General features: G+C 39.0%; 1 protein-coding gene across 3 annotated transcripts; it reads right to left on the reverse strand.

Moving 5' to 3' along the window:
* Nucleotides 1–928: 928 nt before the first annotated feature.
* LOC137299090 (KAT8 regulatory NSL complex subunit 2-like) lies at nt 929–13,699 on the reverse strand. Of its 3 annotated transcripts, none has more exons than XM_067831589.1 (10): nt 13,566–13,689; nt 11,749–11,894; nt 9,527–9,774; nt 8,417–8,616; nt 7,475–7,589; nt 5,866–6,029; nt 4,757–4,848; nt 3,622–3,778; nt 2,248–2,399; nt 929–1,927 (listed from the first exon to the last, which is right to left on the reverse strand). In XM_067831589.1, exons 3-10 carry the CDS (start codon nt 9,760–9,762, stop codon nt 1,721–1,723), a joined length of 1,323 nt encoding a protein of 440 aa, XP_067687690.1. In that variant the 5' UTR covers nt 9,763–9,774; nt 11,749–11,894; nt 13,566–13,689; the 3' UTR covers nt 929–1,720. The 3 variants fall into 3 exon arrangements, with proteins under 3 accessions (XP_067687690.1, XP_067687691.1, XP_067687689.1); XM_067831590.1 differs by lacking the exon at nt 13,566–13,689 and adding an exon at nt 13,121–13,401; XM_067831588.1 differs by lacking the exon at nt 11,749–11,894 and having other exon boundaries at nt 13,566–13,699.
* Between the last annotated feature and the right edge of the window lie 3 nt (nt 13,700–13,702).

Raw genomic sequence — 13,702 nt, forward strand, 5'->3', positions numbered from 1 at the left:
GTGAGTTTTTATGCCGATTGTAGTAGTACACTAGTATTCCAGCAATATCATAACTGATGACATGTGATGACATGTGAAATGGCCTTCACACATTGTACTCATGTGGGGAATCAAACCAGTCTTTTCGGTGTGATGAGCGAACGCTTTAACCACTTGTCTACCCAACTGCCCCATTACTCTGGGTGAAATGTTTTGGGTTGCTACGGTCTGAATTAACAAGGTTTCCATGTACTGCCTGCTTTTATAGTTGCTTCCTGTCAGACATGCGTACTCGTCCCATTTAAGAACTGCAATTCACTTACTGACATTCATTTACTGATAATTCAGATAACTCACAGAACCATTCCAGGTGGAAATAAGAGGACATTTCGCCGATTTCACCAAAGTGGGGTTTTTTTGTCGTTGGTTTGTTTTGGTTTTTTTTTGGAGGGGGAGAAGAGAGAGAAAGAAAATACGAGAAATGCCTGCCACACATGCTTTTGTACAAGCTTGGGCTTGACTAGTACATAACTACTTACTCAGTTTTACTAGTGGATATCTGAAGTAAGCACAGACATTTAAATGCTGGTTTTAGATGTTTACCACTTATAAATCCATCAAGAGCGCATGCTGCTGAAACACCAAGGATTTCAACCAAACAGTTCATCCAAAAACAATATCCACTCTTCATTTCGATCATCTCCATTTGGTTTGATTTTCACTGTTATGGACCCAACTCCTGGGTTCCCATCAGAGACGAATGTCAGTGTTATGGAGAATTCAGTGCTTGGACTGGGGCAATATTCCAGCACCTTTCACACACTTTTTCATATGTGGGAGAATAGAAGACTTGCCTTTGTAGCACAAATAATGCTTTTAGCACTACAGTCTACACTTCCCCCTATTCGGCCTTCAAGGATTTGAACACAGAGTAAGAATAACATCAAAGAAACAAATTCTTAACAAGTTTTATTTACCAAAATAAGTATCAAGAAGGGCCAAGGGTCACTCATTGGTGGTTCTGGCACAGTGCCCAGATCCGCTCCACAGAAATACTAAGGTTTGTATCGATACTGTTCACCATTCACACCTAAACACAAGGATCACATTAGATTGCTTGGTTTTAAAAACTGTCATCTCATGGTGGAGCAATTGAGCGCACACTTGGTCAAGCAATCTTTCTTGCTTGCAGCATGGAATTATCGAAGGGCTGGGGAGCCTTATCAATATTCATGAATAATGCAACATCAATTTAATCTCAGAAAGTATGATCCTTATAGTTATGTCTGTTAAATCAAGACAAAAACAACTGATGCAATTTTCTTTGTAAAAGTGCAATGTAAACAACATACTCCCATGAGTGTAGGAAGTTTCCTTGATTGTCTTGATCACAATATCAATCAGCACCTGTTTCGTTTGCACTATGTTGGGATTGTGTCTCACTACTTAGGGGACAATTGATTATTGATCAATTACTGAGCAATACTATGAACCAGTACTGTCAGCAGTCTTACACAGCCACAAGGCTTGCAGTGTGATATCAATGTAATATTACTGTTCCATAAAGTTTATGTTGAAAGCAAAGATTTAATGGGTGAATCTCCCGATGAATGTTCTGTATAGTGTGACTATAATTTCGTTCCAGCTGGACTTGCATACATGCAACAGAGGAATATTATGTTGTAAATCCTCGTGATTCAGCCTTCCATGCACATTTCATCTCAGCCAATGTCCACACTGTTCAGGTGGTATCCATTCCATCCTGTCCTGGATCACTCGCTTCTTCCAACCTACTTTCGTAACTAGGCGTGCGAGGTGTCTGGGTAACTACTGTCTCTGTCTTCCGCAACATTGACTCCAGGTTTGTGGCTCTTGTGGTGGCAGCTGTCTCTAATTTGTCTTTCTCTGTAACATGCTTCTCATCAGTGACAGCAACACTTTCAGATTCCTGGAACAAGAAAGAACAGAACCTTGTATCATTTCATTTTCACAAGCATGTGAAGACATTAAGTTTTTGGATAATTTAGGGCAGAATCTATTGTAATTTCAATATAGAAATAGGTTACTTATAGATTTCATGGAACAAAGTGAGTGAGTGAGTGAGTAGCTTCTTCTTCTGCTTCATTCCAGCAATACCACAACAGGTTACAGCAGAAACAGGCTTCACACATTGTACTGATGTCTCTATGGCGTGAACACTTTAACTATAACTTAGTACAAAGTTAACCCACTGCCCCTGTGTAAGTAGGGAGTTGTGTTAACAGTTACCTGGCTCAGTGGTATACGATAAACTACTTCCTGTAGTTGAGTGTGAAGCACGCAGAACATGGCATCTGTGCATGGGGCTACTGGCCGACCACATTTGCCATTCTCAAAACGGCATGGTTGGTACAATACCTGGCTTGGGTCATTTAAGATGTCTGTGTACAGGTTAAGGAATTTGAGCTGGGTCGTCAGTATGGATATAGGACTTAAAACAATCACCCCTTAAGAGGTACATCCCTTGTAAACAGTGGATCTTGTGTAATACCACACTGACGCACTCTGGCTCAGGGTTCCAATGTGAGAACCCTGAAAGGTTGGTTGTTGGTTTGTTGTGGAATGCAGCACTCAGCAATATTCCAGCTGTAGGACAATGGTTAGTAACCAATCAAATCTGGACCAGGCCATCCAGTGATCAACAGCATGAGCATAAATCTATGCAATTAGGATGTATACAATAACATGTGTCACCCAAGTAAGCAACCCCCTTAATGACCTCTTACAACAAGCATGAGTAACTGAAGATCAATTCTAACCCAGTTCTTCATAGGTTGAACTCTGAAATCCCTCTGAAGTAAAAATCAGTGTTATGATAACAAGAACTTACTCAGGTTACAGCTGACTAAAAGCATTTGAACTCTTCCATCTGACTGAGGAATGTTGCAGACAATATAGCAAACTATTAAGTTTTGTTTCTTGCTTAACTCTGCACTCAGCAATACTCTAGAGAAATGATATTAATATTCTAGCTTAAATGATAGTAGTCCATGAATAATTGAGTATGGGCCAGGAAATCCCAGTGATTGACATTTTAAGCATTAATCTATATATTTACCACGGATGATGAGTCAACCAAGTCAGGTTATCAAATCTCATTAGTCACCACTTGCAACAAGTGGACATGCTTTAAATCAATTCTAACCCGACCTTTACGGGACCATAAATTAAGTAGGCACATACTTAAATGCAGATTTTACCACCTGTAAAACCATCAAAGATGTGTATGCTGCTGACAGATCAAGGATTTGAATAATCCAGTACATCCTAAAATAATAGCTCTTCATTCCAATTGTCTCCGTAATGTCTGCACCTGACTCCCTGAGGGTCCCTTTAACGATGATTGGTTGTTGCCCAACGCTGCACTCAGCATTATTCCAGCTATGTGGCAGCAGTCTGTAAATAATCGAGCCTAGACCAGACAATCCAGTGATCATCATCGCAAGAAATGACCAAAGCAAATGGGATACGGTGTCAACCAAGTCAGAGAACCTAACCAACCAAATCATGTTAGTTGCTTGTAAAAATAAGCAGGGTTTGATGACAACCAAGCCTAATCTTCATGGGTCCCTTTAGAGATGAATGCAAGTGTTTAAAGGATACGGACAATGCAGTACTTGGACAAGGGTAGTGTTCGTGCACTGCACTTCACTCCAGATTTATCCAACTGGATGCACTTAGCATAAGATGGGGGCCTGTAGTGATTGCCCTCAGACACAGCTATTCTTCTCTGTTTGCAGCTACGATGCAATAATGCCTCCTATGACACAAATAAAACAACACATCCAATGAAGACAGGTTAATAATACAAATGATTAATTGAAGAAATAATTTTAAAAAGCCCCAAATTACAAGTAAACATAGGAAACATGATTTGCTCTTGACATGTGCACGCAAAGTGTTCCTAGGGCCAAAATCGTAATACAAACCATGAGATATGCTGTTACATGTAACCAGAATCATACCAGACATGGGTTCAGTCACAGTCAAGTCAGTCTCCATGTCATAATCAAAGACAAGAAGAACACAAAGCCATCAATATCCCATTAAATGTCAAAATACTCTTCATAAATATGTCTACTAGTCATGATTATGTTAAATGTTTTAGCTTGTATATTTCAAAGTGGAAAGAGAGTATTGAATGTTTTTTTTAAGTTCTGCTCCAGAAAGGAGCACTATCATCAAATTTAATCAAGGCAAAACTTGTTGCCATGGAAACGCAAAAAACCTGTCTCATTCAGAAACTCAAAACTACCAAAAGGCACCAGTACACCACCAGACCAATCTACAAATTTGCTGCCATGTAAACACGAAAAGGCACCACTACACCACCAGGGCCCCGTTTCACAAAACTCTCATAAGCCTAAGGTCTCGTAACTTTTCTCGTAACATTCCTACTTCCTATGTTACAGTATAGGAGGTACGAATGCTACGAGAAAAGTTACGAGACCTTAGGCTTACAAGAGTTTTGTGAAAGGGGCCCCAGATCTATCTGTGTGCCAAGTTCTTATGAAGAAATACAATGGTTCTAAGGTCTGCTCCAGAAAAGACAAATGTGTATGGGTGCATGGATTTTATTAATTATAATTAACTTTTATTTTTGTAGGCGGTATGGCTGATGGGTGTTGCAATACTCTGCTTTCCACATGTGGGTTCTCTTCCGCTTGTTTTGTAGTATATACTGAAAGTTCTCATACACAAGCTTCTCCAGACACGAAGAATGTTCAGCAATGCTCACCTTGCCATAGCGTTTGTGGTACCTCTTGAGAGCCTTCAGTTTGAGGTACTTCTCCTTCTGTTCTGGGTCTGTCTTGTACACCTTGATACCACCTGAAGCAGTCAGTGATATTTAGCTCTCACACATTCTACCTTCAAGCCTATAGCCTATTTGGGTGCTAACAGAAAAAGTCTTTTACTGGCATTCAGAAGCGACCCAATTGAAAGGTGAAGAAGTGATACACCTGAAAGGCGTAACTTCTATGGATGCCAACTTCTGTAATATGAGGAACACAATATTTCCGATTTTATTCCTACTCCTTCATCAGGTGATTAAAAACTAGGAAGCAGATAGCTATAGAGAGTTTTACCCCACTTTAACAATATTCCAGCAATATCATGGTGGGGGACATTAGAAATAGGCTTCACACACTTTCACCCCATGTGAGGAATCAAACCTGTGTCTTCGGGTGTGATGAGCGAATGCCTTAACTACTAAGCTACCCAACTGCCCTAGATAGGTACAGAAGTACATGTGAAACAACAACAGTGACAAGATGACAAAGGGGTAAACTTAACAAGGGAAGCCAGTAGTTAACTGATGCCAGATGGTATTTGCAATGAACAAACAGAACCCATGAGTTTGATAGTCCTGATAGGTGATCCAGCACTGATAGGCCATAGGGGTAAAAGAACTGACTGGTTGAAGTGAAAACATGGATGCCAGCGTTAATGGGTGAATTACTAGGTATCAGTATTACAGAAAATGACCTTCATAAATTTTCACCTTCCGCCTTAAAAACTCATACATATTAGCTTACTTATTCTTGGCAAAACTAGCTGCTGGAATATTCAAAGACATGCATTTATTGCTCAGGAATATGGCTGCCATTATATACAAAGCAAATGAGTTTTGTCTGATGCTCTGGTGTCTAAGAACGAAGACTTTTTTCATGATTAAAACTGAACCTATTAACCTGAATGAAATGGCAACACAATTCATGTCCAGGCATATATTTATGAATAATTACTCCATGAAACACAAATATTACAAGAAATATAGTGCTCTCTGGTCATCAGACTGGGGCACACCATAATTCATCTGACACAAAAGAACAAAGAGGTTCTAACCTAATGTCTCCCGTTCCTGCTTGTGTGTGTGCAGATATTTCCGCCTCTTTTCTTTGAGCACATGCTGGAGTCGTTTGAACTGGTCGATGTACAGGGACTGGAGTCGTATCAGCTTGTCCCTCAGGATTAGTGTGGCCTCCTCTGCTGTGTATACACCTGCATGTCTACAAATATTCATACATAATCCATTACTCACTGCATGACGTGCAAACAATGTAATTTAGGTGGAAAATCAGCCCAATTCCCACGTCAAACAAATTAACACGAAGAAACTCTATTCTGTCCACAATTAGGGCTTTTTATTCATGAGGGGTTCCTTGTTCTAGGGATACATTAAGACTTACTCTGAGCATTCGAAAACGCTGTGCATTATTTCTTCACATGCTATAAATACACCATTCCCTTCCCACAGAGGTTACTCCTGTCAAACCTACCTAGGTAACCCCTGGTCTAATACAACTATACTTCCCGGTTCTTGTAAAATCCCCTGGTGGCCAAAAATTGCAACATGAATTATCTCCCTTCTTTCTATCCAATCCAATCATTATTACATCAACTTAGATCCAATATGGTGGCCACCATGGTGTTAGATGATCAACATGCAAAGGATAGATTAAATATTTCATGTTCAACTGAAAAGTTAAACTAATGCAGTACAGAGTCCATGAATCAACTGACAAGATGTTTTTGTTGATGTGACACTTTAGACATTTAATGGCTGGGGAAGAGGTTCTAGTTTTCCTGAAGCATATGATCACTCTTGAAACGTTGCTGATAGCACAACTAATTCTGATTGCAACCAATCATGAATCCAGAACACTTGCACCATTAAAGTGCAGAATTAGAACAGCAGTTACGTAGGTAGACATGACATGAGTAAGCCTTGTGGGAAGAAAATGTAAATACACTGAATTACAACAAAACTCATATTCTGGGGTTCAAAAATCCCATCGCTTGATGCTTGGGACAAATCAGTTTTTATTTCTGGCAATCAAATAATGGTATCTTACTGTCTGTGGACTATTAGTTTTTGAACCCCTGCATATTTCTATTTAAAGGGGTTTAGGATCAATCAAACTCTGAACTATGAGGATGTGCATCCCTCACTAGCAACGATCTACACAAATTATTAAAATCTATTCATGATTACATAATGAGATCTGATCAATTTGATCATAAAAACTTGACTGCAAAGCAAATGAATTGATATTCATGCACTATCCTTATCTTGACAGCTGATAAATAAGACTTGTAACAATGTGACATCTGTTTCTACATTTACTTGCTTATGAAACAGCGCTTTAAATAAGCTTTGTAGAGCTTGTTGCCCAATCCATTCATGATTTCATGAATAAATATGTTCACCTACTCCTAGGCCAATATTCAGCCTACCGGCTGAAGAGTTAAAACAGATCCCCTTATTGGACGTCATCATTTATTTTTTTCAAATTGTTTCCAAGATTGGCTGCCTTAGTTTACAATCCTTATTTAATGTTGCCACTTTCTTTATTAGTTATATTTTAAGCAAAATCAATGAAATTCACTACACAAATATCTTATGTTGAGGACACAAAACTGGTGACTGGAAATTACTTGTACTACAACTCACTTGAGTGGGTCTTCCTGTTCACTGTCGATACTCTCAGCATCACTGTCTCCATCACCTCTCCACGCTTGGTCCACCAGGGGCGACTCTGTCTCGGAATCGCTTGAACTGGCATAATCTACATATAAAGAGCAAGATGTGTGTACTTACTGTCAACTACAGAGAAATGATTTAGAGGTATACCCTATTTAAAGACATAGTCATTGATGCTTGTGTTCGAAAAAACAATTTGGCTCCAGTCTGGAAAATCTTTCATATTTGTGCTTTTTAATCCTGAAATAGTATCAAGAAGACATTTAAAAAATAAATGCATACAGATCAGAAAAACTACATTTGAAAACCTCTAGACACTGATATAATTAAATACAAAGACTTTGGGTCTCATACACTGGGGTGGCGGGATGGCCTAATGGTTAACATATCTGCTCATCAAGCTGAAGACCAGTGTTTGATTCACTACATTGATACAATGTGTCAAGCTAATTCCTGATGTCCCCTGTCTGTATATCATGTGAATAATGGTGAAAGCTGCATAAAACCATACTTACTGACTCATTCATATTCATCTTGCTTATCTATACAAACAATTTGGGTGAGCGAAAGAGTGTTTACCTTTATGCTGCTCTCAGCAATATTCCAGCCAGGGTTGATTTGCACAAAGCGATCTTAGCGCTACAATGATTGTGACTCCCATTCTTCAACATAGGCTTAAGATAGTTGTAGTGCTAAGATTGCTTTGCGCAAGTGGCCCTGGTCTGTAAGTAACTGAGTCTGGACCAGACAATCCAGTGATCAACGACATGAAGATGGATCTATGCAAGCCTGACCACAAGCGAGCCTGATCACCAGATCCCAATAGTTGCTTCTTATGACAAGCATGGGTTACTGAAGATCAATTCTAACACAGACCTTCATGGGTTAAAAAAAAATTAGAATGTGTCCTACCAAGGACTTTGTTAGCAAGGCTGTCCGAGGGCAGTCGTGACTTGCGTGGATCTGGTACAGCTGGTTCTACCACTGTGGCGGCTGGGCCATGGTGCTGGGCAAGTTCTTCTAACAGACTCTCTGATGTTTCTCTTGGTTTCTTCTTACGCTGGGCTCTCTGTCTCAAGATGGCCGCCTTCTTAGCATGGTCATGGCAGTAGCTGAAAGACAAAATCAAGTCCAAATTCAAGACTTTTGTTATCACAGCCATAACATTATTTTCAGGGCTTTAGTATGAAGAAAATAGGCTGTGAAAAGCCACTCACTTTCAAACACGGAAGCTCCAAATATGCACTGGAGTACAGGTACCAGAATCTTAATATATTGCAAATGCAATACAGTTTATTTGTCAAAACAAAGCCCTACTGGAAATCAAGGTGAGGTGAGGTGAGGTGAAATAGTCCGGAGATTAAATTATTTCACTCGTAAGATTATGTGCATATGTGGGTATGTGTGGCTGCTCATACTATCCTAGACTCCCCTGGTTTTACAGAGCTACCCAACTGAGATACCATGCCACAGTTAAACATGAATACCATAATCAGAAACATTACACTGACTTCAAGCCGACCAGTCCTTGTACCCATTAACGCTTAGCATCAGGCAGGGACCAACAAGCACCATATTTAAACATATTTTGTTGAGACAAGACTGGGCATTGAACCCGCGACCTTTCACTCTCTGGGTGACATTCCGCTACACTACGGAGGTGGTCTACTCGAAATCTAAGTCTCCTTCAAAATGTTTAATGTGTATTATCAAACTGACACCAAATGTAAATAATCTGGGATATATACTAATTTGTTAGTTTCAGACAAGTAAAAATTAAAGGAAGCTAGATGTTTTCTTCCAAAATCTAGCCATTTTACCAAAACTATTAGTCTGAAATCAGTGGCAGGAAAGTTGGACAAACTGTCTCTATCCCTTATCAAGAATCACCCTGTAACAACACATGTTAAGTAATATACACATAAAATCAATATGATCATCTTTCTTCTCCTTTGCAATCATAATTAAAATTTACAGAATCTGGCCAGTGAAATTTAATGAAGGAATACCAGTTCCTCTTACCCTTCCTTGCGGTCAGACTTGGGTGCAGCATTTGGACATCTCTTTCCATTTTTCCCTGACACAAAACTACACTGTTTGAAGGGACTGTTTTTATCTTCAAGGATATGCTTAAGACAGTATTCAGAGTCTTTGAGACGGTTCTGCATACATGTCCTGTGGCTGTAGTTGCAGAACAAACCTTCAGCTGGCAACCGTCCCTTGACACCACGGAGAGCTTGGACTCTGCCTCGTATCATGGCTACAGGAAACTGAGAGAAAGACATCATGTATTAGTTCAGCATAATCAGAACAGAACTTATTTAAAAGTGAGTGAGCTTTTTTTTTCAATTCTTTTTATTCACTTTATTTCAGAAGGTGTACATTATAGGTGCAGTAGACATTGATATTACAGAAATTACAGTATGGTACAACACAGGAGATGCATGTTGTATGAAAATGTTCTACTATAGGTTCTCTAAGATTACAATTAATCTATTTGGCCATTTTTTCTTTGACTTCATATATTAGTTCAGCATGTTCAGAGTACAACTTATATAAAAGTGAGTGAGTGAGCATTGTTTTATGCTGTTTTCAGCAACATTCAGCATTGATGATTGATAGTTAAAAATAGTAATCAATGATTCTATCAAGGATAATATCTGTGATCAATCATGACTGGTTAGTATGGGGACATCTGTATAATATAAACCATTAAGTATTTACACTGTGAATTTCACTCATTTGATACTTATATCACAACATGTGTATGCATCTTGGGCTACTGAAGTCAGTATCTTGAAAATAGGCAAGCCCCAAGCATATGAGCACATCGTTTAAAATAATACTCACTGGCCTGGAGGCCCAGCAATGGTTGTTGTTCTATCTGGCTGGCAGTTTCAAATATGTATTTGTTCATTAATGTTCTGGAATCATTCATGATCCATCATGTTACGATTGCTTACAGTTTCACTTCCTAGCACATGGAACTGTGAAAACAAGTCTTTAAGAAATGAAAATTTTTCTTTGTACCATAGGCATTCCTTACTGATTTTGTAGAAACAGTGTGAAACTGTGTAGAGTAGTCTATTTTGTTTTCACTGGTTTGACAGAACAAAATGGGACTGCAGATTTCATTCACTCTGTAGATATTGAAGCCTGCAGGTAACAGCAGGCCCTGATGGCCATTAGCCAAATGAAAGTATGGCAAACCTGTATAAGCTCCTAACAAGAAGCTCCCTGATTGGCTCATGTGACTACATGTGACCGGTAATAGCCAATGACAAGACTCTTAATATCGCTTGGTGCTTAAACACTAACTTTATGATAGATCATTAAATGATGACTGATCAAGAAAATTCAGTCAATTCCCAACACATATTCAGGCAATATCACAGTGTGGTTACATGTGAAGCGGGCGTCTCACAATGTGGGGAATCAAACCCAGATATTCAAGTGACGAATGAACGCTTTAACCACTACCCTATCGCCCCAATAGACTAACAACAGTGAGTGAGTTTAGTTTTATGCTGCACTCAGCAATATTCCAGCTATATAGCAGCGGTCTGTAAATAATCGAGTCTGGACCAGATCCAGTGATCAACAACATGAGCATCGATCTGCGCAGTAGGGAACTGATGACACGTGTCAACCTAGTCAGCGAGAATGACCACTTGATCCTGTTAGTTGACTCTTATGACAAGCATAGTCATGGGTTGCTGAAGGCCTTTCCTATCCCGGGACGAACCTCTGAGTTTTCAGTGATGTTTTGGGGATGTGCGTTGGCGTATGGTGTGGGAATTTTAACTGTCGTTGATGGCAACATGAACACTGATAAGTACATTGCCTTTCTTGATAACCATTTGTGGGCTGTAGTTGCCAGGCATTTTGCCATCCGCAACTGGATTTTCCAAGAAGACAATGCTCCTTGTCATGAGTCCATTTGGGTTAACCACTGGAAAAAGGCAAATAATATTCTGACTTTGCCATGGCCCCTACAAAGCCCAGATCTCAATATTATTGAAAATGAGTAGAAAACTGTTAAATATGAACTCAAAGCAAGATCAGGTGACATTAACTTGAGAGAAGAGCTCATCCGTGTGGTGAATCACATTTGGACTGGGCTTAGTCCCACTTACATTCGTCGTCTATATGACAGTTTGCCAAGACAACTGCGAGATGTCCTAAGACAACAGGGTCATATCTCTAAATTATGAAAATATGAGGTGAGTACCTTTATTACTTACATAGATACGTGAATTTAAAGAAGGGACCAGACTTTGCTATAAATAGCCATGACGTCGCCGATGCGAACAGACCTTTGGCCACTGACTGTAGAGTAATCTTGTGAATGTGACTCTCCTAGCAACGCTTTACTAGCTAATCCATGTCACTGTAAATAATGTGAAATATTCACTATGTAAAATCTAGAAATCGTTCATAGAGAAAGTCTGGATCACATAAACTAAAGTAATGTTGGAAATTGGAAAAACTATTTTGCGGCTGTTACTGCGTATTCCTCAAATTTACACAACTGCAAATAGGATGTGTCAAAATAACTCAGCCTGACGGATGCATATCCAGAAAATGTTTACTCGTAAAATTGGACAAAACTCAGAAAAAATACAACCAGCTGCTGAAAACAATAGATCAGAGTATAGATGGCAATTAAGTCACTCAGCCTGGTATGACAATGGAAAGTTGACTCACCTGGCATGAAATACATGCACTGCCTACTGGTGCAAGGGGTCATCTCAAATATGTCTCATCTATTTATTAAAGGTCACTTGCAACCAAAAATCCACACATAATTAAAACACAATATTATCACTTACTCATGACATATAATATGTATTGCGTATTATGTAAAAACAAGTAAACAAAATTATAAGTGAACATTAGCAAATCAAGAGTGCAAATATTTTGTACTTGGGTCTACTATGCTCGAAACGAAGGACCTGTGAAACCGAAACCTGCCAGAGCAGTTGCGTGTGCATTAAAGTGTAATGAAATCGTTTCATTGGCTCGCTCGTTTACAGATACACTTAGCTGGCTCCCTGTTTGTGGCATATAAGACCGATAGGGGTTAATATGAAATTGAACTTTTTTCAACAGATATTTCGCACTTTCGCATATAAACTACATAAATTGTTGAGATAAACGTGAAAAAACACTATTGTGTCTATTTCGCACTGAACTTTAGCGGCCTCACGTAGGTCCTCAAATAGCCTTTACAAATTATTTGTGAATATACAACCAAAAATTTCTTTGAAGCATTTTAACTTATGGGAGGGTCAAATCAATATTTTTCCTTTTCTGATTTTGAGATAAAAGCTAGTGCTACCTCAGTCAGTATGCTTACATTCATGCTAAACAAAAAAAATAAAAATTAGAAGGATGACCATTTATGGCACAAATATATTTATAAGCGCCACATACTGAAAAATTATCAAATTAATGCATCACAAATTTAACACAAGTGTGAGGGTCTAGTCTTAAATGCAAAATCTGTTGCTGATAAATTGTGACACCCTGAAAGAGCTGTAATATGATGTCATCATGAGATTAAATAAAAATGACATAAACATTTATAAAATAAAAATAAAACAATAAATATACCTTGCTTTTAATCTTACAAACAGAGATCATATCCCATGGTCTCTGTTATAAGTCAAATCATCTTCATCCAATAGTCACAGACAAGATTGTACAATGATCGACTGCTTTCTGAATTATGAGCCTGTCAAAAACTGAATGTGAGCCTGTCAACACTGTTTGCCTTTCACATGTTTTGATGATACGCCCCAAAAAAGAAAACCGCTTTCACAATGCATTATGTAACGATAACATGTCTATCCCATCAAATATGGCGCCAGTCCAAATGAGGTCACTACAGCAATGTATGGTGGGATACCTCCCAGTACATATCACATCGCCATGTTCAATGGACGGATGAACATGGCGCAGGATGAATTCTTCATGGAAGACACATTTTGCGCGGTACAACACGCTCTCAGTGATATTAATGACTACTTTCAGTTCCAAAATGGATATAAGTGCCTACCTGACTGTTTGTGCTGTATTACGTAAATGATCAGAGATAGTATTCCTGAGAACCCGGACTCTATACTTGGAAATGTTGCACCACAGATTGACAGTGCCCTTCTTTCTGAATCGACATAACTTAACAGGTGCGCGACT

Source organism: Haliotis asinina, chromosome 10 (assembly GCF_037392515.1).
Source record: "Haliotis asinina isolate JCU_RB_2024 chromosome 10, JCU_Hal_asi_v2, whole genome shotgun sequence".
Classification (NCBI taxonomy): Eukaryota; Metazoa; Mollusca; class Gastropoda; order Lepetellida; family Haliotidae; genus Haliotis; species Haliotis asinina.

What these genes read in the sequence shown, in the direction of transcription:
- LOC137299090 (XM_067831588.1), bottom strand. Translation starts at nt 9,762, where the DNA reads ATGATACGAGGCAGAGTCCAAGCTCTCCGTGGTGTCAAGGGACGGTTG. An exon ending in AAGTCTGACCGCAAGGAAGG is followed by an intron (nt 8,617 to 9,526) that starts GTAAGAGGAACT and finishes TTTGTCTTTCAG; the next exon opens with CTACTGCCATGACCATGCTA. An exon ending in GCAGGAACGGGAGACATTAG is followed by an intron (nt 4,849 to 5,865) that starts GTTAGAACCTCT and finishes TGACTGCTTCAG; the next exon opens with GTGGTATCAAGGTGTACAAG.